Genomic DNA, 26,144 nt, shown 5'->3' with positions numbered 1-26,144 from the left:
GCCATCCTGTCTGACACTGCAGTGACACTCCTAGATGGGCCAGGTGTTTGTGTCGGCCACTTGGGTCGCTTAGCCAAGCCACACAGCGACCTCATTGCATCTCTTTTTTTCTTTGCATCATGTGCTGTTTGGGGACTATTTTTTGAAGTGCCATCCTGTCTGACACTGCAGTGCCACTCCTAGATGGGCCAGGTGTTTGTGTCGGCCACTTAGGTCGCTTAGCTTAGTCATTCAGCGACCTCGATGCAAATTTTAGGACTAAAATTAATATTGTGAGGTGTGAGGTGTTCAGAATAGACTGGAAATGAGTGGAAATTATGGTTATTGAGGTTAATAATACTATGGGATTAAAATGACCCCCAAATTCTATGATTTAAGCTGTTTTTGAGGGTTTTTGTAAAAAAAACACCCGAATCCAAAACATACCCGAATCCGACAAAACATTTTCAGGGAGGTTTTGCCAAAACGCGTCCGAATCCAAAACACGGCTGCGGAACCGAATCCAAAACCAAAACACAAATCCCGAAAAATGTCCGGTGCACAATAGTTATATTGAGGCTAAATGTATGAGGAGACATCTGTAGCGCACACATATTCCTATGTGCTTTATAATGGGCCCAAACAACAATAAAACAAGACTAAGTAATAACAGACAGAAAGAGAGGTAAGAGGGCCCTTCTCACAAGCTTACACTCTATGGGGAAATATATTTCATACCATACATACAAGATCCAATCAGTTACCAACATACTGCAAATGATCCAGCCAGATTTCAAAGGTTCTTGGTGGGCTGTATGATCCAGACACACAGCAATGATGGCCTGGGGTCAGTGAGTTGTGTGAGTGTAGAAAGAGAACATACTATAGTTAAAGTTATGTGTGAACTGAATAGAGGGGAGGTAATTGGTAAAATAGCTTATGGAGGTTATGTGGTGGTTCTGGAATTTGATAATCTTAGCTGGAGCTGTAAATATTCAGGAAACACTTATGGAGGCTAGAAGAAAGTCTTGTTGTGCAAGGGAGTAATTCCACAGAGTGGCGTAACTAGTGAGTTGGTGTGGGAAGTAGAGAGAGTATGAAGGGGATAGCAGAGAGGATGGGTGAAGAGGATGAGAAGAGGAAAGAGGGGACATGTGAGAGGGGAGGAAATAGGAGGGGAGTGAAATGGTCAGAATACAAGAGGGGAGCAGAAGAAAGTGGAGGGGCAGAGGCTCTGGCAGTATAAGAGACTCTGGCTTTGTTTCAAATTCTGCTGTACATATGCAGGTCTCCAGGAACATGGCACTTGCGCCTGGTTCCCAGGGTCATCTCTCTTGCGCATGAGCAAATTACAGGAAAATGTCCATTTTGTAATTTTTCTGGTGAGTTCTGTCCAACACAGGACTTCAGAGAGGTAAGTACATTTATGTGGGCACAGAGTGTGCAGTGTGGGCCCCACAATGTGGATCGCTCACCTTGCACACATTATTGCTACGCCAGTGGTAGGACTGCTCCCCTCCTTTTCACTCCATCATAATGATATCTGATGATGTCAGACGTATTGTTCAGACGTTCCCCAGCAGCAACAGGACTCCCATCCAACTGGACCACCTCCATTCCTCCAACTGGACCACCCCCTTTCCTTCGTTACTCACACAGCCCACAGTGATAGCATATATAATAATGAGTCACTAAGTAGGGTTGTTATACATCCCAGTTTTCGTGGGAGTGTGCCGGAATTGGGCTCTCTGCCCCGACGTTCTGAAGACTGCCTTTGGGACACCAAAATGTCCCCGTTTTGTGGTGTCAGACTGACAGTGTAGCCGGCTGCTTCTTCCCTCTACTCTTGAATGCCTCACCCGCCCAAAGCATAACTGTTGACCTGCCCCACTGCCTGGAACCTCCTCTTATGACATGACCCAGTCAATCACTGAGTTGGCGCACAAGCAGGGCAGTTGAAAACTTGAATAACTTTCCCCAGAGATCTCAGTCAAAGACCCGATCAGTGGTCCTCAGCAGTCCTCCTCCCCCTAGTTCACTACAGACCATTCAAACCACCCAGTAAGATTTCAGTGAGGCCGGGGGAGCTGGGAGCAGAAACTCCAGGATCCAGCATCCAGCATTGTCATTAGTCAGTGTACACACAGCACCCGGGACCCCGAGGTTGAGACGTCCCCATACACTGTGGGTCTGATGATGCCCATACTGTACATACCTGCGTATATAGACTGGGCATCAGTGACTGTGCCTCTGCAAAGCCGTGACAGGGTGCTGACTACAGGCTCAGTGTCAGATAGAGGACAATGAACATGTCACATTCACAATGGATGGCATTCGGCTGAATGGGTTAAATGCAGAAGAGGTGGCACTGAATGGGATAAATGCACAGTGAGAGGACACTGGGTTCAATGCACAGGCAATAGAACTGAATGAGTTAATTGCACAGAGGATGGCACTGAATGGGTTAAATGTGCAGGGAATAGCAATGGATGGGTTAAATGCACAGGGGGTGGCAGTGAACTTGTTTATATACCCTGGCACTTGGCACTACATTGTTAATGCATGTTAGATGTACCAGTTCTTCAGTGCTCAGAGTGAGGTGGAGGAGAGAGGGAATAAGTGCCATGGGAACGATGTACTGATGTATTGGGATATATCTATACATATTATGCCTGTGTGTTATTTTTTGAAACATAGCAACTATCTACCCTAACTATCCTATCACTGAGACTCATTAGTATTGACTAATGTGAGCCAGCTACGGGGTCGCATCAGCTGCAGTGCTGCACCGCTGATAATTCCGTCCCTGTGTGAGACACAGATCTAGCGCAGAGCAGAGGGGTCGAGCTGGGAGATATTTGGAGATAAGTGAAGAAATGTATGTTGGTGTAGTGTTTACGGCATTTTTTTGTAGAATTTTTTATTTTATAGCCACTAAACCTATTGATAAGAGAAGTAAAGGAACTATTTAACACTTTTCTCATGGCAGGAGAACTGCTCCAATCAGCAGCTGTCCTAGTGAATAGTAAATACTGCTCATTCATTGGTGATCGTAGGGGTGAAAGATTCCGATTCTGGGCCCGGCCCTGGCTGTATTCACTGCATGTGAGCAGTGCCATAACTAGGCATTTTAGCGCTGTGTGCAAGAAATTGCATTGGGCCCCCCCCCCCCCAGAAATTGCATTGGGCCCCCCCCCTCCATGCAAGATAGGGACAGTGCGTGCCGTAGGTGCGCAAAAAATATATAGCGGCGTGGCTTCATGGGGAAGGGGCGTGGCCACAAAATAATACCAATTCATACTACGGTGCACAGTATCCTCCATTATTCAAATTACACTGCACAGTAGCGCCACTACACCAGGTAGAGCCCCTTTTACACATTACAGCAGACAGTCCCCCTTTTTACACATTATGGCAGACAGCGTCCCCTTTTTAAACATTACGGCAGACAGCGTCCCCCTTTTTACACGTTACGGCAGACAGCGTCCCCCTTTTTCAAAATAGAGAGAGAGAGAGATACTTCCCATCACTCCTCGTGCTGGCAGATCCCTCGGTGCAGGCAGGGGAGAAGGAGGAGGAGTGAGGGGGACTGGAGCCGCAGCAGCGCTATGTTATTGGTAGAGGCGCCGCTGCAGCAGTCCCCTCTCCTTCCGTATTGGCTGCCCGCCACCGCTGTGAATACTGGGATGAAGAAAGTGCATCCCAGCATTCACAGCAGCGCCGGGCAGCCAATACGGAAGAAGAGGGAACTGCTGTAGCGGCGCTACTACCAATGACATAGCGCTGCTGCGGCTCCAGTCCCCCTCCCTCCTCCTCCTTCTCCGCTGCCTCCGGCGCTGCTGCTCTCCTCCCCAGCGCGGCACACACAGCAGAGGCAGCATGTAATGAGTCAATTTGACTCATTACATGCCGCTGGCCGTTGCGCCCTCAGGGCAACTGCGCAGTGTGCCAGGCACACCTGGCATACACGTAGTTACGGCCCTGCATGTGAGTGACCATACAGTAGGTCAGTGAATGCTCCTACACTGATGAGGAAAGAGGGCTCTAAAGATACCCCTCTACACCTTCCGATGGCGCTCTACATAGGAAAAACTGAGCCAATTTCATCACAAAATGCCATATTGCACATAAACCTATCTGTGCTCCACCAGGATGGCCTCTAATAGTCCTTAAAGCTGGATACATTATGAGACATATTTATATACATTTATATAAAGTGAACATTTGATTAAAGCGAATAATCATGATATGAAAATACACAGTATGGTTTGAATATCCAAAAATGTCTTCACTACCAGTCCGCATTAAGGAATATGAGAATAAAAAAAAAAATAGTGATGGGAATTAAACATTTGAGTTATGGGAAAGTTCCTTGATTTTAAGTTACAATGAAACATTTCATTGCTAAATACAGAATACTGTACATACTGCTAAATACAGAATACATACGTCATGAAAACAAACCCCAGTGAATACCCTAGAAGGTCACAAAGCCATCATCTAAATCTAAGAATAGAGTTCTTTCCTGAGAGAGCCATAGACACGAATTGCATTAATACCCTCCAAATGAGGTTTGCCATTTCAAATACAATATAAAACAAAGCTACAATTCAAACTAAAGTATCAAGTCCAGTGCAGTGGCACATACTCAGCCAGGTAAAAATAGAATTTTAATGACCTACCGGTAAATCCTTTTCTCGTAGTCCGTAGAGGATGCTGGGGTCCACATTAGTACCATGGGGTATAGACGGGTCCACTAGGAGCCATTGGCACTTTAAGAGTTTGAGAGTGTGGGCTGGCTCCTCCCTCTATACCTCCTACCAGACTCAGTCTAGAAACTGTGCCCAAGGAGACGGACATCTTTGAGAGAAGGATTTTACACAGATAGTGGTGAGATTCACACCAGCTCAACACACAAGTCAAACCAAGCTAACTAGCTTGAAACATCAGCAACGGCTGAACAAGATTACTTTACAAGTAACAAAACAGTACTTAACCTAGAACTAAGCAGTACTGAACTAAATAACCACTGCAGGATCACGAAGGAGGGCGCCCAGCATCCTCTATGGACTACGAGAAAAGGATTTACCGGTAGGTAATTAAAATCCTATTTTCTCTTACGTGCTAGAGGATGCTGGAGTCCACATTAGTACCGTGGGGATGTACCAAAGCTCCCAGAACGGGAGGGAGAGCACGGAGGCTCCTGCAGAACCAATTGACCAAACTCAAGGTCCTCAGAGGCCAAAGTATCGAACTTGTAGAACTTTGCGAACGTGTTCGACCCCGACCAAGTAGCTGCTCGGCAGAGTTGTAAGGCCGAGACACCCCGGGCAGTCGCCCAGGAAGAACCCACCTTATGAGTAGAGTGGGCCTTAACAGATGTAGGACACGGCAAGCCTGCCCTAGAATACGCATGCTGGATAGTGAACCTGATCCAGGGAGAGATCGTCTGCTTAGAAGCAGGACACCCAATTTTCTTGGGATCATACAGGACAGACAGAGAGTCCGATTTTCTGTGACGAGCAGGCCTCCTCACAGATTTTTAGAGCCCTTACAACAGCTAAGGACTTTGATGAAATTGAGGAGTCAGTCGCAACTGGCACCACAATAGGTTGGTTGATATGAAATGCCGACACAACCTTCGGAAGAAACTGCTGACATGTCCGAAGCTCAGCTCTTTTACATGACAAAGCCCCCAACTCTGACACACGTCTAGCAGAAGCTAAGGCCAACAAAGTGACAGCCTTCCACGTGAGAAACTTGACCTCAACCTCCTGTAGATGCTCAAACCAGTCCAACTGGAGGAACTGCAACACCACGTTAAGATCCCAAGGCGCCGTAGGCGGTACAAAGGGAGGTTGGATGTGCAGAACCCCCTTCCAAAAAATCTGAACCTCAGGGAGGGCAGCCAACTGTTTCTGGAAGAAAATGGATAGGGCCAAAATTTGGACCTTTATGGATCCTAACCTCATGCCCATATCCACACCTGTTTGCAGGAAGAGGAGAAAACATCCCAGTTGAAACTCCACCACAGGAAACTTCTTGGACTCACACCAAGATACATATTTCTTCCAAATACGATGGTAATGTTTTGACGTTACTGGGTAGGAATAACCTTGTTCAGAATGCCCTTCCGAGCTAGTATCTGGCGTTCAACCTCCATGCCGTCAAACGTAGCCATGGTAAGTCTTGATAGGTGAGCGGCCCCTGCTGCAGCAGGTCCTCCCGAAGAGGAAGAGGCCTTGGCTCTTCTAGCAGTAGATCCAGAAGATCCGCGTACCAAGCCCTTCTTGGCCAGTCTGGAGCAATGAGGGTTGCCTGAACTCTTGTTCTCCTTATGAGTTTGAGAACTCTTGGAATGAGTGGAAGTGGAGGAAACACGTACACCGACGGAGTCACTAGGACATCCACCACCACAGCTTGCGGGTCCCTCGACCTGGAACAATACTGCCGAAGCTTCTTGTTGAGATGAGAGGCCATCATGTCGATTTGGGGTATGCCCTAAAGATCTGTTACTTCCTTGAACACCTCCGGATGGAGAACCCACTTCCCTGGATGGAGATCGTGTCTGCTGAGGAAGTCCGCTTCCCAGTTGTCTACTCCCGGGAATGAAGATTGCTGACAGCACCAACGCGTGTTTTTCTGCCCAGAGGATGATACTTGTCACCTCTGACATTGCAGCTCTGCTCTTCGTTCCGCCCTGTCAGTTTATGTAAGCCACTGTCGTTACATTGTCCGACTGTCCTTGAATGGCCCGATTTCTCAGAAGATGGGCCGCTTGGAGAAGACCGTTGTAGATGGCTCTTCGTTACAGAATGTTTATTGGCAGGCCGGCTTCCAGACTTGACCACCTTCCTTGGAAGGTTTCCCCTTAGTGACTGCGCCCCAGCCCCGGAGACTTGCATCCATGGTTAGAAGGATCCAGTCCTGAATCCCAAACCTGCGGCCCTCCAGAAGGTGTGGTAATTGCAGCTGCCAGAGGAGTGAAATCCTGGCCCTTGACGACAGACATATTCTCTGGTGCATGTGTAGATGGGATCCCGACCACTTGTCCAGGAGATCCAGTTGGAAGGACCTAGCGTGAAACCTCCCATACTGCACAGCCTCGTAAGCAGCCACCATCTTCCCCAGAAGGCGAATGCACTGATGAACCGACACCCGGGTTGACTTCAGGACATCCCGGACCATTGTTTGTATCGCCAACGCTTTTTCCTCTGGAAGAAACACCCCCTGCACTTCCGTGTCGAGGATCATTCCCAGAAAGGACAACCTCCTGGTTGGTTCCAAATGTGATTTTGGAAGATTCAGGATCCAACCATGTTCCCTGAGAAGCTGGGTCATGAGAGCTATGAACAGTAACAGCTTCTTCTTGGACAATGCTTTTATCAGCAGATCGTTCAGATATGGAATTATGTTCACCCCCTGTCTGCGGAGGAGAACCACCATTTCCACTATCACCTTGGTGAATACCCTCGGTGCTGTGGAGAGGCCGAATGGCAGGGCCTGGAACTGAAAATGCCAGTCCAACAGTGTGAATCGAAGATAAGCTTGATGGGGCAGCCAAATCGGAATGTAGAGGTACGCATCCTAGATATCCGGGGATACCAGGAATTCCCCCTCTTCCAGACCTGATATCACTGCCCTTAGAAACTCCATTTTGAACTTGAACTCCCTCAGAAAGGGGTTTAGTAATTTTAAGTTCAAAATGGGCCTGACCGAACCATCCGGTTTTGGTACCACGAAAAGGTTCGAATAGTAACCTTTGTTTTGCATCTGGGGTGGAACTGGTACGATAACCTGTGCCTCCACCAGCTTCTGGATGGCTCCCTGTAGGGTAGCCCTGTCTGCCGGCAAAGCTGGCAAGCCTGATTTGAAGAACCGGTGAGGAGGGAGATGTTGAAATTCCAGCCGGTATTCCTGGGATACAATATCTAGCACCCAGGGATCCAGGCCGGACGACACCCAGACGTGACTGAAATGTCTGAGTCTCGTCCCCACTGGCCCTACCTTCAGGCCGCGCTGTCCACCATCCTGCTGAGGACTTTGGTGTACCAGAAGCAGGTTTCTGTTCCTGGGAACCCGCAGCAGCAGGTTTCTTGGATTTTGGCCGTACTCCTCTAAAGAAGGTGCTGGACAGTGTGGCCTTTCTTGTTTTAGTAACACGAAAGGACTCTGCTGCCGCTGAAGGAAAAGGTTTCTTCACAGCAGGTGCAGCTGAGGGAAGAAAAGGAGACTTACCCGCTGTAGCCGTGGAGATCCACGTATCCAACGCTCCCCCAAAGAGAGCCTGACCTGTGTAGCGTAGGGTCTCCACTCCTCTCCTGGATTCCGCGTCGGCAGACTACTGGCGCAGCCACAGTCCTCGACGAGCTGAGACAGACATGGAAGAAATTCCTACAGCCATTGAACCCAGGTCTTTTATGGATTCCACCATAAATCCTGCAGAATCCTGAATGTTACGTAAAAACAATTCTACGTCACTTTTTATCCATAGTATCCAAATCCCCAAGTAATGTGCCTGACCACTTTACTATAGCTTTGGAAATCTATGCACAGACAATAGTAGGACATAGTATCGACCATGAAGCCGTGTATATGGATTTGAGCGTAGTATCAATTTTGCGATCAGCCGGCTCCTTTAAGGCGGTGGAATAGGTAAAACCACCTTTTTTGAGAGTCTGGATACAGACGCGTCCACTATGGGTGGGTTTTCCCATTTTTTCCTATCCTCCTCAGGGAAAGGAAAAGCAACCAGAACCTTTCTAGGGATCTGGAATTTTTTCTCCGGGTTTTCCCATGCTTTCTCAAATATAGCATTTAATTCTTTGGACGCAGGGAAGGTTAGCGAGGCTTTCTTATTGTCAGTGAAGTAAGCCTTCTCAACCTGCTCCGGTGTTGTATCTGCAATATTCAACACATCCCTTATAGCCTCTATCATTAACTGCACCCCTTTAGCAAGAGATGCGCCCCCTAAGCACATCCCCATCACCGTCTGCCATGTCAGAGTCGGTATCCGTGTCATCCTGCATAATCTGTGCAAGAGCACGTTTATGGGAACCTCCTGAGGGGGGTCCTGAGGTAACAGAACTGGACCAAACTGCCATAGAGTTCTGTAAAACCTGAGTTGCAGAAAAATTCTGTGCAACCCTAGTAGAAATCTGAGAAATCATAGATTTGATAGAGGGATAACCATTGAGGCTCCCTTGCTGGTATCTGTGCTAAAACAGTGCAATCCTGATTACATAGAATGGGATCATCCTGAGAGGACATATCCTCTGAAGCATATGACACAGAGTCCCTGGACATAGCTTAATGGAGACCACAGACACTCTTTCACCCCCAAGAATGGCAAGAGAGACACAGAGATTGGAGCCAACCCACACACAGCGCTTTACAGGTATAGGGAGACCCTAAACCAGCGCTGACTGTGTACCTTAATAGGTTACACAGTATTACACTGCCTCCCCCCCTTCTACAACCCCCTGGTACTGTGAAAGATAGCTGGAGTTGCTCTGGAGGGACTGCACATCACTGACAGCGTTTCTGCAGGCAGGAAAATGGCGCTGAACGCTGCTGGGTCCGCTCTGAGGAGAAGCTCCACCCCCCTTAATGGTGGTATCTTCATAGGATTATACTGGCCTAAGGATTTATGCTGGCAGAGATCCCGGGACCCTGACAGGCTTGAGAGGTCAGTGTAGGGTGTAGGCGCTGGCTCAGGGCGCCCCTCACAGCGCTGCACTATGTACTGCTGAGCCCCGGAGCGCAGTTAGTACTGCGCTCCATACCCTCTTGCCGCCATCTTCACACCGGCTCCCTGCTTGCTAGGGGGGCGGTGACTAACTCACTACTGGCATGCTGCCAGGGTGAGTGATCCCCTGTGGCGGCGAACGTTCTATCCCATCAGGAGTTCAGTGTCCTGTCAGCGGAGATAGTGGGTCAGACCCTGCAGGGCGGACACTACTCTCCCCCTTAGTCCCATAAAGCATTTTCTAAACTTAGTCTGGTAGGAGGGGCATAGAGGGAGGAGCCAGCCCACACTTTCAAACTCTTAAAGTGCCAATGGACCCGTCTATACCCTATGGTACTAATGTGGACCCCAGCATCCCCTAGGATGTAAGAGAAAGGCAGGTTTGGTCTAAAGTTATAATATGTAGCTATAATTCATTTCGTAGACACAAAAGATTGCAAACTTATTTTGTTTTATATTTGAAACTGATGTATATAAGCTAAGATTATGACTGCAAAATGTGTTTCGATACAAAATCAATTTACAAATCTAATGACAGCTGATAGGGGGTGTCCCTCATATCAATCACATAAATGACTAACATATAACATTGATATAACTTACTCTAAAAATAAATACATGGATACAAAAATTTTGATTCAAATGAACGGCCTAATTCAGGTTGGACCACATAAGCGATCCAACCCGCAGTTTCCCGATAGTCAGGAAAACTGTGCATACATAAGACCCGTTCTGCGCATGTGCAAAAAGGGCCCAATCGCAGAAATGTGATCGTCTCTGCCTAATTCACAGGCAGAGGATTTGACGGAGAGGGGTGGCCAGCATTGCCAGAAATGGGGGGGTGTCAATACAGGCGTGTCCAGACCGTTTGCGGTCACATGCAGCCGTTGTGGCCCAAAACATTTGCAGCTAACCTGAGTAGGCAGGGAGCTACTCGGCGGGTGCGGGGGGGGGGGGGGGGGGGGGGGGGGGGGGAGGGGGAGGCAGGCATGCATGGCAGACTAGCCCTGTGCTGGGCATCCCTCCGCATGTCAAAGATTTTGATGGTAGATGTGCATTTTTTCGCACATCTACGATCAGCTCTGAATAAGATACATTTTCAGGTGGAGAAGACACTCAGTGCAAGCAGGATTAAATGAGACCTCACTCCCGCCAGGCATCTCACGCTGCATGGCGTATTGGGGTTACAGATATGAGAATATAGCTGTATGACTTATACCCCTTTTACACCGCCAGCTTATAACATGGGTTATTGCACATGAGTGTGCATAACCCGTTTTGTTGCTCGGTGTAAAAGGACAAAGTCGGAATAGTTCGGGTCGATTGACCCGGTATTCCAACTCGGGTAATTTGCAGGGTTGAACATGTGTTCAACCCGGCAAACTGTGCAGTGTAAACGGGAGCTGGATCGCACGACCCGGCTTCCTGTTTACAGTGAATGCACAGGCGGCGCTTGGAGATCATGTGATCTCCAAGCGCTGCCCCCGTCGCGTCACCGGCAATGTCACCAACCCAGCAATATGCCGGGCTGGTGACATTGGTGGAAAAGGGGGCTGACGCGGGTGGCAGCCGTGTAGCTCCCATGTCAGGCTCTCGGCTGTGACCCGCGATTTAGGTGTAAAACAGGTGTAACTGTACTGTAATCGGTCTGAACTGTGGCGCCGGCGCATGGCAGACAGCTGACGGCTGTCGTAGCTCTGCATTGCCTCTGCCTGATTGACAGGCAGAGGCGGTCGCTGGGCGGGAGGGAGGGGGCGGGCTGGGCAATGCAGGTGTGCCTGGGCCGTTGGGGGGCAGGCCGCGGCTGTTGCATGACGTCACACGCAGCCGCTGCGACCCGACCAGCGTCGAGTAGCTCCCTGCCAGCGCGCAAGAGCTGCGTTGGCTGGGAGCTACTCCTGAAGTGCAAAAGCATCGCCACTGTGCGATACTTTTGTACTTGTGTGACGGGGCAGGGACTGACATGCGGGGCGGACTAGCCCTGTGCTGGGCGTCCCCCCGCATGTCAGTGTGACTGATCGTAGATGTGCTAAATTTAGCACATCTACGATCAGGTCTGAATCACCCCCATTGTCTGTTGTCAAGCTATAATTTCCTCTCTGTATTTATCTGTGTGTTCACAATCTCCACATCCATCTATGAAACATCTACCTCTGTCTGTCTACTTCATCTCTCTTTGCTTTCCTGTTCGAAACAACCCCTCCCACTATAAATGCATATCACTGTAAGGCCACACTCATTTTAAAAACATTGCTTTCCGCTGGCGTGACACAGTATGAACACACAGTAAACTGAATCTATATTTTGGAAACAAAAGAGAAACAAGGCATATTGATGTAAACCTCACTTCTGATTTAATGTTGTAAACAGCACAAGGGAGCTTGTAGTGCTCATAAATCGATGTGGAAATACCAGAGCAATTCCTAGATGGTAAACTGCGTAAAAAACCCAGCTAAATTCCAAGAGCTGCCTTTCTCAGCATTCAAGGTTTAGAACCTTTTCTTGGTAAGTGAAACCATTTTACCTTTTAAGATTGAGGAGGTTTTAAATCACAAAAAATGTATCCCCACTTTTTATTCAATTATAATTTCTAAACGGCTGTATAACAAAATATATGGATAACTGACACATTCTTTACCCTATTTTGTAAGGTCAACAAATATTAGCAATCCAAATCCAGTAACCCTACAACTTCCAGATCAATTGATTTTGATATTTTTTTTTTTAAGTAATTAATCTGATTTAAATTATGCCCCAGCAACTTTTATTTATATTTATTACCAGTTATTTATATATTCCGCAGAGCTTTACAGAGAATATTTAGCCAGACCTGGGCCCCAGTGGAGCTTACAATCTATACTTCCTACCACATGTACTTGCACACACATACACACTAGGTTTAATATTTCTGTCAGGAGCCAATTAACATACTGTACCAGTATATGTTTGGATTGTGGGAGGAAACAGGACTACCTGGAGGAAATCCACACAGGCACTGGGAGAATTTAATAACAAATGTATGGTGGCGAAAAAAGAATGGCCTTGTACACAGTATCGACATTTTGCTTTATAATCCAATAAAAGGAATAGATAGAGGCATCTTCCAGCCCATCACCAGCAACTCAAGGCTTAGATAGGGGTCAATTGCCAGCCCATCACCAAAAACTCAGTACTTAAGCCGGGTACACACTGCAGCAATGTTGAGACAATTTGCCATTTTGTAAAGTCAAATCCTCTACAGTACATCGTGTAGTTTGTATACCTGATTTGCACACTCCCGCAGTTGCTAGCGATGATTTCGAGTTAGCCCTGCTACAATGCCATCAAAAGATATCCCTACAGACCCCATGCAGTGTAAATGGATGGAATTATATGTTGCTCCATCCTTCGTACAGTATGTGTACAACCAATCCCCGCTGGTCCAGGGCCAAAGGAAATTCGGCTTGACTGTCACAACAATTCGCCTTCACTGTAGTGTGTTGATACGAGTCAACTGCCAGCCCATCACCAATAACTCAATGATTATATGGAGGACAACTGCCAGTCCATAACCAACAGTTCAAGGCTCAGATGGGGGCCAACTGTCAACCCTTGGCCAACAATTCTAGGCTTAGATGTGTCCAACTGCCAGTCCATAGCTAATAATTCAAGGCTTAGATGGGGGCCAACTGCTAGCTCATCGCAAACATCTGATAATATCCAAACTCCCTGCCAATGACACACAAAATGGCCCATCGAGACTGGTGGTGTCGCTGACCACAGAAGAGTATAATTAGCCTAAACCCATAAATTGGTGGGGAGAGTACCTTAATAACTACAAGCCATTGTTACTGTACTTTCCCAATAATAAAATAAAAATCACAAAAAGTGGGTAGGTGGGATGGGAACTTCCAAAGAGGCAAGAGACCTCTCTACAGGTGTCACGGGTATATAATCACTATTATATACATGTGACACTCCATTAAGCTAAATGACCCCCCTGCAGGAGTGATGCATATTTAAATATTTCTTGAAGTTCATGTAGACATACTAAGAATAAATATGTTTATATTTATATGTATTTTTATACTCACAGGGAGGAATTCTAGTTAATATGCATCCCTCATAGAGAGGAGATGGAACAGGCTAGTCCATTGGGTTAACTGTGGAGAATATATTGTGAGGCGCGTGGCAGAAGACCATACCAAGCTGCAGAGAGAGGAGACACAGCTGGGGTTTTGGCTGCATATGGAGTGGAGAGAGGTGTGGTTCATAGGGTCGACAGTGTCTAGGTAGACCATATTTGGGTCGACCACTATTGGTCGACAGTAACTAGGTCGACAGGGATGCTAGGGCGACAGGGTCTCTGGGTCGACAGGTCAACATGAGTTTTTAATATTTTTTGGGTGTCGTTTTCTCCGTACAGTGACCGGGAACCCTAATTAGTGCACCGCTCACTTCACTTGCCATGCTTCAGGCAAGGTGCCTCGCTCCGCTACCGCTGCACTCGGCACAGGTTACTATTTCCAAACGTAGTCCGCGTGGATCGTTCAGTATGAAAAAGTTAAAAAATAGAATTTTTTTAAAAAAAAACTCATGTCAACTTTTTGACCTGTCGACCTAGAGACCCTGTTGACACTGACACCCTGTCGACCTAGTTACTGTCGACCAATAGTGGTCGACCTAAACATTGTCGTCCTAGTTATTGTCAACCTAGAGACCGGATCCCGTGGAGAGGAGGTAGCGTGTGCGGTGTGCGGGACACGGACCGGCACAAGACATGGCTGATGCAAGGGGGACTAGTGAATGCTGCCAGGAAGGGTCCCCTGAGGTATTGGAGAAGATAGGAGCTAGCGATGTACTCCAGGTAAATTTACCACAGTCGGCTGGTGTGGTCACTGGCTGGGGTGTTCTGCTGATAGCTGTAGCCGGAGGCCGGGACTTGTTCCTGGTGTGTCTGCTGGGAACCTGCATCAGAGGGGCCGCCTACAAGTCCTCACCCTAATTGTGAGTGACAGCAGGGGCTCAGAGATAAGGAGGTCTTGGTACTGGTAGTGCTGAACTGCAAAGACTCTGCTAACAGGATCAGGTCTGTGCATTAAGTTAAATAAAGACAGGCACTGAATTGGAGAGTGCAGGATCCATTAACCTTTCATATGCTATGATTGTTAACCATTATGTTAAGTAAGCAGAACAGCTATTTTTTCTTCTAAACTAGCACTCAGAGGCAGATGTATTATCCTGGAGAAGGCATAAGGAAGTGATAAACCAGTGATATGTGCAAGGTAGTGATGTGCACCGGAAATTTTTCGGGTTTTGTGTTTTGGTTTTGTATTCGGTTCCGCGGCCGTGTTTTGTATTCGGACGGGTTTTGGCAAAACCTCCCTGAAATTTTTTTGTCGGATTCTGTGTTTTTTTTTACAAAAACCCCTCAAAAACAGCTTAAATCAAAGAATTTGGGGGTCATTTTGATCCCATAGTATTATTAACCTCAATAACCCTAATTTCCACTCATTTCCAGTCTATTCTGAACACCTCACACCTCACAATATTATTTTTAGTCCTAAAATTTGCACCGAGGTCGCTGGATGACTAAGCTAAGCGACCCAAGTGGCCGACACAAACACCTGGCCCATCTAGGAGTGGCACTGCAGTGTCAGACAGGATGGCACTTCAAAAAATAGTCCCCAAACAGCACATGATGCAAAGAAAAAAAGAGGTGCACCAAGGTTGCTGGATGGCTAAGCTAAGCGACCCAAGTGGCCAACACAAACACCTGGCCAATCTAGGAGTGGCACTGCAGTGTCAGACAGGATGGCACTTCAAAAAATAGTCCCCAAACAGCACATGATGCCAAGATAAATTAAAGAAAAAAGAGGTGCAAGATGGAATTGTCCTTGGGCCCTCCCACCCACCCTTATGTTGTCTAAATAGGACATGCACACTTTAACAAACCCATCATTTCAGCGACAGGGTCGGCCACATGACTGTGACTGAAATGACTGGTTGGTTTGGGCCCCCACCAAAAAAGAAGCAATCAATCTCTCCTTGCACAAACTGGCTCTACAGAGTCAAGATGTCCACCTCCTCCTCATCCTCCAATTCCTCGCCCCTTTCACTGTGTACATCCCCCTCCTCACAGAGTATTAATTCGTCCCCACTGGAATCCACCATCTCAGGTCCCTGTGTACTTTCTGGAGGCAATTGCTGGTGAATGTCTCCACGGAGGAATTGATTATAATTAATTTTGATGAACATCATCTTCTCCACATTTTCTGGAAGTAACCTTGTACGCCGATTGCTGACAAGGTGAGCGGCAGCACTAAACACTCTTTCGGAGTACACACTGGAGGGGGGGCAACTTAAATAAATAAAGCCTGTTTCTGCAAGGGCCTCCAAATTGCCTCTTTTTCCTGCCAGTATACGTACGGACTGTCTACTTGGATGCGGTCACTCATATAATCCTCCACCATTCTTTCAATGGTGACAGAATCATATGCAGTGACAGTAGATGACATGTCAGTAATCGTTGGCAGGGTTCTTCAGCCCGGACCAGATGTCAGCACTCGCTCCAGACTGCCCTGCATCACCGCCAGCGGGTGGGCTCTGAATTCTTAGCCTTTTCCTCGCAGCCCCAGTTGCGGTAGAATGTAAAGGAGGAGCTGTTGGCGGGTCACGTTCCGCTTGACTTGACAAGTGTCTCACCAGCAGGTCTTTGCACCTCTGCAGACTTGTGTCTGCCGGAAAGAGAGATACAACGTAGGCTTTAAACCTAGGATTGAGCACGGTGGCCAAAATGTAGTGCTCTGATTTCAACAGATTGACCACCCGTGAATCCTGGTTAAGCGAATTAAGGGCTCCATCCACAAGTCCCACATGCCTAGCGGAATCGCTCTGTTTTAGCTCCTCCTTCAATCTCTCCAGCTTCTTCTGCAAAAGCCTGATGAGGGGAACGACCTGACTCAGGCTGGCAGTGTCTGAACTGACTTCACGTGCGGCAAGTTCAAAGGGTTGCAGAATCTTGCACAACGTTGAAATCATTCTCCACTGCGCTTGAGTCAGGTGCATTCCCCCTCCTTTGCCTATATCGTAGGCAGATGTATAGGCTTGAATGGCCTTTTGCTGCTCCTCCATCCTCTGAAGCATATAGTGGGTTGAATTCCACCTCGTTACCACCTCTTGCTTCAGATGATGGCGGAGCAGGTTCAGGAGTGTTTGCTGGTGCTCCTGTCTTCGGTACGCGGTGGCTGAATGCCGAAAGTGGCCCGCAATTCTTCGGGCCACCGACAGCATCTCTTGCACGCCCCTGTCGTTTTTTAAAAATTCTGCACCACCAAATTCAATGTATGTACAAAACATGGGACGTGCTGGAATTTGCCCACATGTAATGCACGCACAATATTGGTGGCGTTGTCCGAAGTCACAAATCCCCAGGAGAGTCCAATTGGGGTAAGCCATTCTGCGATGATGTTCCTCAGTTTCCGTAAGAGGTTGTCAGCTGTGTGCCTCTTCTAGAAAGCGGTGATACAAAGCGTAGCCTGCCTAGGAACGAGTTGGCATTTGCGAGATGCTGCTACTGGTGCCGCCTCTGCTGTTCTTGCTGCGGGAGGCAATACATCTACCCAGTGGCCTGTCACAGTCATATAGTCCTGAGTCTGCCCTGCTCCACTTGTCCACATGTCCGTGGTTAAGTGGACATTGGGTACAACTGCATTTTTTAGGACACTGGTGACTCTTTTTCTGAGGTCTGTGTACATTCTCGGCATCGCCTGCCTAGAGAAGTGGAACCTAGATGGTATTTGGTACCGGGGACACACTAACTCAATAAATTCTCTAATTCCCTGTGAATTAACGGTGGATACTGGACACACGTTTAACACCACCCAGGCTGCCAAGGCCTGGGTTATCTGCTTTGCAGCAGGATGACTCCTGTGATATTTCATCTTCCTCGCAAAGGACTGTTGGACAGTCAATTGCTTACTGGAAGTAGTACAAGTGGTCTTCCGACTTCACCTCTGGGATGACGATCGACTGCCAGCAGCAACAACAGCAGCGCCAGCAGCAGTAGGCGTTACACTCAAGGATGCATCGGAGGAATCCCCGGCAGGAGAGGACTCGTCAGACTTGACAGTGACATGGCCTGCAGGACTATTGGCGTTCCTGTCTAAGAAGGAAATTGACACTGAGGGAGTTGGTGGTGTGGTTTGCAGGAGCTTGGTTACAAGAGGAAGGGATTTAGTTGTCAGTGGACTGCTGACCCAAAGTTTTTGAACTTGTCAATGACTTCTGATGAATGCGCTCCAGGTGACGTATAAGGGAGGATGTTCCTAGGTGGTTAACGTCCTTACCCCTACTTATTACAGCTTGACAAAGGCAACACACGGCTTGACAAATGTTGTCCGCATTTCTGTTAAAATAATTCCACACCGACGAGGTGATTTTTTTTGTAATTTGACCAGGCATGTCAATGGCCATATTCGTCCCACGGACAACAGGTGTCTCCCCGGGTGCCTGACTTAAACAAACCACCTCACCATCAGAATCCTCCTTATCAATTTTCTCCTCAGCGCCAGCAACACCCATATCCTCATCCTGGTGTACTTCAACAGTGACATCTTCAATTTGACTATCAGGAACTGGACTACGGGTGCTCCTTCCAGCACTTGCAGGGGGCGTGCAAATGGTGGAAGGCGCCACCTCTTCCCGTCCAGTGTTGGGAAGGTCAGGCATCGCAACCGACACAATTGGACTCTCCTTGGGGATTTGTGATTTAGAAGAACGCACAGTTCTTTGATGTGCTTTTGCCAGCTTAAGTCTTTTAATTTTTCTAGCGAGAGGATGAGTGCTTCCATCCTCATGTGAATCTGAACCACTAGCCATGAACATTGGCCAGGGCCTCAGCCGTTCCTTGCCACTCCGTGTCGTAAATGGCATATTGGCAAGTTTACGCTTCTCATCAGACGCTTTTAATTTTGATTTTTGGGTAATTTTAATGAACTTTTGTGTTTTTGATTTTACATGCTCTCTACTATGACATTGGGCATCGGCCTTGGCAGACGACGTTGATGGCATTTCATCGTCTCGGCCATGACTAGTGGCAGCAGCTTCAGCACGAGGTGGAAGTGGATCTTGATCTTTCCCTATTTTACCCTCCACATTTTTGTTCTCCATTTTTTAATGTGTGGAATTATATGCCAGTAATATATCAATAGCAATGGCCTACTGTACCGTACTGCTATATATATACTGGTGGTCACAGCAAAAATTCTGCACTGTCCTCCAACTATATACTGCGCACAACTAAAATGCAGCACAGGTATGGATGGATAGTATACTTGACGACACAGAGGTAGAGCAGTGGACTACTGTACCGTACTGCTATATATATACTGGTGGTCACAGCAAAATTCTGCACTGTCCTCCTACTATATAATGCGCACAACTAAAATGCAGCACAGGTATGGATGGATGGTATACTTAACGACACAGAGGTAGAGCAGTGGACTACTGTACCATACTGCTATATATATACTGGTGGTCACAGCAAAAATCTGCACTGTCCTCCTACTATATACTGCGCACAACTAAAATGCAGCACAGGTATGGATGGATAGTATACTTGACGACACAGAGTAGAGCAGTGGACTACTGTACCGTACTGCTATATATATACTGGTGGTCACAGCAAAATTCTGCACTGTCCTCCTACTATATACTGCGCACAACTAAAATGCAGCACAGGTATGGATGGATCGTATACTTGACGACACAGAGGTAGAGCAGTGGACTACTGTACCGTACTGCTATATATATAAACTGGTGGTCACAGCAAAATTCTGCACTGTCCTCCTACTATATACTGCGCACAACTAAAATGCAGCACAGGTATGGATGGATAGTATACTTGACGACACAGAGGTAGAGCAGTGGACTACTGTACCGTACTGCTATATATATACTGGTGGTCACAGCAAAATTCTGCACTGTCCTCCTACTATATACTGCGCACAACTAAAATGCAGCACAGGTATGGATGGATAGTATACTTGACGACACAGAAGTAGAGCAGTGGACTACTGTACCGTACTGCTATATATACTGGTGGTCACAGCAAAACTCTGCACTGTCCTCCTACTATATACTACAATGCAGCACAGATATGGAACGTTTTTCAGGCAGAGAACTTAGATATTTTAAGCACACTGAGCACAGATATTTGCAAGCACACTGAGCACAGATATTTGCAGCACACTGAGCACAGATATTTGCAGCACACTGAACATAGAAACTGAGAGAACGCAGCCACGTCCTCTTGCTATCATCTCCAAAGCACGAGTGAAAATGCCGGCGATGCGCGGTTCCTTATATAGAATACGAATCTCGCAAGAATCCGACAGCGGGATGATGACGTTCGGGCGCGCTCGGGTTAACCGAGCAAGGCGGGAAGATCCGAGTCTGCCTTGGAACCGTGTAAAATGGGTGAAGTTCGGGGGGGTTTGGATCTCGAGGAACCGAACCCGCTCATCACTAGTGCAAGGTGATAAAGGCACCAGCCAATCAGATCCTAACTGTTAATTTACATAAGCTGATTGGCTGGTGCCTTTATCACCTTGCACTTATCACTGGTTTATCACTTCCTTATGCCTTCTTCAGGTTATTACATTTGCCCCTCAGTCACTCAAGAGCTACAATAAAAGTGCCAGGAAAGTGTCAGGTTTACAATACAGCTGCATAGTATAATAAACTCTACTTATTTAGCTGCATTTTAGGTAGAGAGAACTAAGGAGGTCATTCCGAGTTGTTCGCTCGCAAGGCGATTTTAGCAGAGTTGCTCACGCTAAGCCACCGCCTACTGGGAGTGAATCTTAGCATCTTAAAATTGCGAACGAAGTAATCGCAATATTGCGATTACACACCTCGTAGCAGTTTCTGAGTAGCTCCAGACTTACTCGGCATCTGCGATCAGTTCAGTGCTTGTCGTTCCTGGTTTGACGTCACAAACACACCCAGCGTTCGCCCAGACACTCCTCCGTTTCTCCGGCCACTCCTGCGTTTTTTTCGGAAACTGTAGCGTTTTTCCCCACACGCCCATAAAACGGCCTGTTTCCGCCCAGTAACACCCATTTCCTGTCAATCACATTACGATCGCCAGAACGATGAAAAAGCCGTGAGTAAAATTACTAAGTGCATAGCAAATTTACTTGGCGCAGTCGCAGTGCGGACATTGCGCATGCGCATTAAGCGGAAAATAGCTGCGATGCGAAGATTTTTACCGAGCGAACAACTCGGAATGAGGGCCTAAGTCTAATTAGTATTGAAGGCTACGCAGTTTTGAAAAAAAAAAAACAGCAACATTTCATAGATGCTATTTACCACGCTATTTACCACAGAAGGACTCTAACAGTAATACACAATCTAGTGTTTGCTTTTGGAAGGATTCACAGTGTAAAAGTTGCCTAAACGCCAGAGTTAAATTCAAACAGGCCTGGGCTTGCAACATCCAAGTTCAGCAGAATGCAGTACCTTGTTAAAGCTTATATAGCCAAGAGTCTTTGATAAAGTGAATACTACTTACAGCAGCTTTACGGTCATTAGCTACTAGGAGGATTACATTCTCTACAATATGTGTACACTATAGTGCCTGGCCAGCACATACAAACTTGGGTTAGAGTCTGAGTTATAGGACATTTGGTATTCGCCTAAGAGTATTGCTGATAAGTTGTATATTTGAAAAGGTAAAGGTGTTACCTAAATGTTCTGATGGTAAAACGCTAACTATACCTACCTTTCAGCACAAGAATAGAAGAAAATTTCTGTGTAATAAAAGACGGATTTGTGTCCAGAGTGTGTGTACAGTAACTTAATTGTTATTTATTGTTATTTATTGTTATCTTCAAATAAAGTAATTTGTTGGAAACTGTAATGCTTTGTGTTTGGAAGAAAACATACTGTATTCCTCCTCACCTCTGTAGAAGATTGAAAAGACCTTTAATGGCTACAACCATCAGGTAAAGGATAACATAGACATTCTAAATTATTAACTATCCACTGACTTACTTCATGACTCAACCAAAATTCTTACCTGAGTGTCACAAACCAGCAACTCAGCCCAAAAACTCCACCCCTTACAGGACCACACAAATTAGTCTTTCAATCTTTAACCCGTATTCTAAAATGTATTCTGACACATCCTAGTACAGTAGTTTTAATTCCGACAGTTACATGAAATTACTTTTGTCTTCTATCCAGATCATTTGCAATGGAGAATATGAAAAAGTGGACTTGGTTCACTCCAATGGACAAATAGAATAATGTGTACATTAAAGAACTTACTGCATGTTTTCCTAGTTCTGAAATGACTCATATTGTGTATTTGTAAGTTTGTAAACTCTCTGAACATAACAGTCTTAATGGACACTTACCTGTCCTTGAAAAATCGTCTAAATCCAAAGGCCACCAACTTTAGTACGGCTTCAAGTACAAACACCGTAGTAAACATGTAGTTGCAGTACTTCAGGGCAATTTCAAGAGACTACAGAACAGAGGGAATAAAGGGAAAATATAAATCTTTTCACTGAAATAATGAAAGTTAATAGAATCCATAGCAAAATGAGTAATGGGCCTTTTTAAAGTAATGATGTGACTTATAAGTTTATTTCTCTGACGTCCTAGTGGATGCTGGGAACTCCGTAAGGACCATGGGGAATAGCGGGCTCCGAAGGAGGCTGGGCACTCTAGAAAGATCTTAGACTACCTGGTGTGCACTGGCTCCTCCCACTATGACCCTCCTCCAAGCCTCAGTTAGATTTCGTGCCCGGCCGAGGTTGGATGCACACTAGGGGCTCTCCTGAGCTCTTAGAAAGTAATAGTCTTAGATTTTTTTTATTTTCAGTGAGACCTGCTGGCAACAGGCTCACTGCAGCGAGGGACTAAGGGGAGAAGAAGCGAACTCGCCTGCTTGCAGCCGGATTGGGCTTCTTAGGCTACTGGACACCATTAGCTCCAGAGGGATCGACCGCAGGCCCAGCCTTGATGTTTGGTCCCGGAGCCGCGCCGCCGTCCCCCTTACAGAGCCAGAAGCAAGAAGATGGTCCGGAAAATCGGCGGCATGAAGACTCTGTCTTCACCAAGGTAGCGCACAGCACTGCAGCTGTGCGCCATTGCTCCTCTCACACACTTCACACTCCGGTCACTGAGGGTGCAGGGCGCTGGGGGGGGGCGCCCTGAGGCGCAATAAAAACACCTTGGCTGGCTAAAATACCTCAATATATAGCCCCAGGGGCTATATATGAGGTAAATACCCCTGCCAGAATTCCATAAAAAACGGGAGAATAGGCCGCGAAAAAGGGGCGGAGCCTATCTCCTCAGCACACTGGCGCCATTTTTCCCTCACAGCTCGGCTGGAAGGAAGCTCCCTGGCTCTTCCCTGCAATCTACAGTACCAGTAAGAGGGAAAAGAGAGGGGGGGCATTAAATTTGGCAGTATATATATATTTTATTGAAAAGCAGCTATTAGGGACATAACTCAGTTAGTCCCTATATATATATATATATAGCGCTCTGGTGTGTGCTGGCATACTCTTACTCTGTCCCCCCAAAGGGCTTTTTGTGGGTCCTGTCCTCTGTTTGAGCATTCCCTGTGTGTGTGGAGTGTGTCGGTACGGCTGTGTCGACATGTTTGAGGAGGATAATGATGTGGAGGGGGAGCAGATGCCTTTAGCAGGGATGTCACTCCCTGGGGGGCAGACACCTGAGTGGATGAGTTTATGGCAGGAAATGAGTGCACGTATAGACTCCTTACATAAAAAATTTGACGACATGCCGACTGTGGGACAGCCGAGTCTTCAGCTCGTGCCTGTCCAGGTGTCTCAAAAGTCATCAGGGGCTCTGAAACGCCCGCTATCTCAGATGGCACAAGTAGATGTCGACACGGATACTGACACCAGTGTCGACGACGATGAGTCAAATTTAATGCCCGTTAAGGCCATTCACTGCATGATTGAGGCAATGAAAGAGGTGTTAAATATTTCTGATTTACATCCAGGTACCACAAAAAAGGGTATTATGTTTGGGGAGAAAAAACTACCTGTAGTTTTTCCCCCGTCAGATGAATTAAATGAAGTGTGTGAAGAAGCGTGGGCTTCCCCTGATAAGAAATTGGTAATTCCTAAGAAGATACTAATGGCGTTCCCTTTCCCGCCAGAGGATAGGTTACGTTGGGAAACACCCCCTAGGGTAGATAAAGCGCTCACACGTTTGTCTAAAAAGGTGGCACTACCGTCCCAGGATACGGCCGCCCTTAAGGAACCTGCTGATAGAAAGCAGGAGGCGATCCTGAAGTCTGTATATACACACTCAGGCATTATACTTAGACCAGCTATTGCGTCAGCATGGATGTGCAGTGCTGCCGCTGCATGGTCAGATAAACTGTCAGAAAATATTGACACATTAGACAGAGACACGATTCTGCTAACAATTGACCATATCAAAGACTCAGTCTTATACATGAGAGATGCACAGAGGGAAATCTGCCGGCTGGCATCTAAAGTAAGTGCATTATCCATCTCTGCTAGGAGATGCTTATGGACTCGCCAGTGGACTGGAGATGCAGATTCCAAAAGGCACATGGAAGTTTTGCCTTATAAAGGGGAGGAATTATTTGGGGATGGTCTCTCCGACCTAGTTTCCACAGCAACGTCTGGGAAGTCAGCATTTTTACCCCATGTCCCCTCACAGCCTAAGAAGGCGCCATTTTATCAGGTTCAGTCCTTTCGGACCCAGAAAAACAAGCGGGGAAAAGGAGGGTCTTTTCTGTCTAGAGGCAGAGGTAGGGGGAAAAGGCTGCAGCAAACAGCAGGTTCCCAGGAACAAAAGTCCTCCCCCGCTTCCTCTTCCAAGTCCGCCGCATGACGGTGGGGCTCCACAGGCGGAGCCAGGTACGGTGGGGGCCCGCCTCATGAATTTCAGCGATCAGTGGGCTCGCTCACAGGTGGATCCCTGGATCCTTCAAATAGTATCTCAGGGATACAAGCTGGAATTCGAGGCGGCTCCACCCCACCGGTTCCTAAAATCTGCCTTGCCGATTGCTCCCTCAGACAGGAAGGCGGTGCTAGCAGCGATTCACAAGCTGTATTCCCAGCAGGTGATAATCAGGGTACCCCTACTTCAACAAGGCCGGGGTTACTATTCCACACTATTTGTGGTGCCGAAACCGGACGGTTCGGTGAGACCCATTTTAAATTTGAAATCCTTGAACACATACATAAAAAAATTCAAGTTCAAGATGGAATCGCTCAGGGCGGTTATTGCAAGCCTGGACGAGGGGGATTACATGGTATCCCTGGACATCAAGGATGCTTACCTGCATGTCCCCATTTACCATCCTCACCAGGAGTACCTCAGATTTGTGGTACAGGATTGCCATTACCAATTCCAGACGCTGCCGTTTGGACTCTCCACGGCACCGAGGGTATTTACCAAGGTTATGGCGGAAATGATGATACTCCTTCGAAAAAAGGGAGTTTTAATTATCCCATACTTGGACGATCTCCTAATAAAGGCACGATCCAAGGAACAGTTGTTAGTGGGAGTAGCACTATCTCAGGAAGTGCTGCGCCAGCACGGCTGGATTCTGAATATCCCAAAGTCACAGCTGGTCCCCACGACACGTCTAATGTTCCTGGGAATGATTCTGGACACAGTCCAGAAAAGAGTGTTTCTCCCGGAGGAGAAAGCCAGGGAGTTGTCTTCTCTAGTCAGAGACCTCCTAAAACCAAAACAGGTATCGGTGCATCACTGCACGCGGGTCCTGGGAAAGATGGTAGCTTCTTACGAAGCAATTCCATTCGGCAGGTTCCATGCCAGAATTTTTCAGTGGGACCTGTTGGACAAGTGGTCCGGATCGCATCTTCAGATGCATCGCTTGATAACCCTGTCCCCAAGAACCAGGGTGTCTCTTCTGTGGTGGCTGCAGAGTGCTCATCTTCTGGAGGGCCGCAGATTCGGCATACAGGACTGGGTCCTGGTGACCACGGATGCCAGCCTACGAGGCTGGGGGGCAGTCACAAAGGGAAGAAACTTCCAAGGACTATGGTCAAGTCAGGAGACTGCCCTTCACATAAATATTCTGGAACTAAGGGCCATTTACAATGCCCTAAGTCAAGCAAAATCCCTGCTCCTACACCAGCCGGTGCTGATCCAGTCAGACAACATCACGGCAGTCGCCCATGTGAATCGACAGGGCGGCACAAGAAGCAGGATGGCAATGGCAGAAGCCACAAGAATTCTCAGATGGGCGGAGAATCATGTACTAGCACTGTCAGCAGTGTTCATCCCGGGAGTGGACAACTGGGAAGCAGATTTTCTCAGCAGGCACGACCTCCACCCGGGAGAGTGGGGACTTCATCCAGAAGTCTTCCAAATGATTGTAAATCAATGG

General features: G+C 47.3%; 1 protein-coding gene and 1 long non-coding RNA gene across 2 annotated transcripts in view; one reads left to right on the top strand and one right to left on the bottom strand.

Moving 5' to 3' along the window:
• Nucleotides 1–26,144, bottom strand: part of CACNA1I (calcium voltage-gated channel subunit alpha1 I) — a 699,757-nt gene that overhangs the window by 92,066 nt on the left and 581,547 nt on the right. The window contains exon 25 of the mRNA XM_063940720.1: nucleotides 22,129–22,238. Coding sequence (XP_063796790.1) covers nucleotides 22,129–22,238 — 110 coding nt within the window. The remainder of the gene's footprint in view (nucleotides 1–22,128; nucleotides 22,239–26,144) is intronic.
• The window catches only part of LOC134958253 (uncharacterized), a 94,568-nt gene that overhangs the window by 55,308 nt on the left and 13,116 nt on the right, over nucleotides 1–26,144 (top strand). The gene's annotated exons all lie outside the window — the stretch shown is intronic.

Source organism: Pseudophryne corroboree, chromosome 9 (assembly GCF_028390025.1).
Source record: "Pseudophryne corroboree isolate aPseCor3 chromosome 9, aPseCor3.hap2, whole genome shotgun sequence".
Taxonomy (NCBI): domain Eukaryota; kingdom Metazoa; phylum Chordata; class Amphibia; order Anura; family Myobatrachidae; genus Pseudophryne; species Pseudophryne corroboree.
Note: the sequence above shows the minus strand (reverse complement) of the source record. Positions and strands in the feature narration are given on the sequence as shown.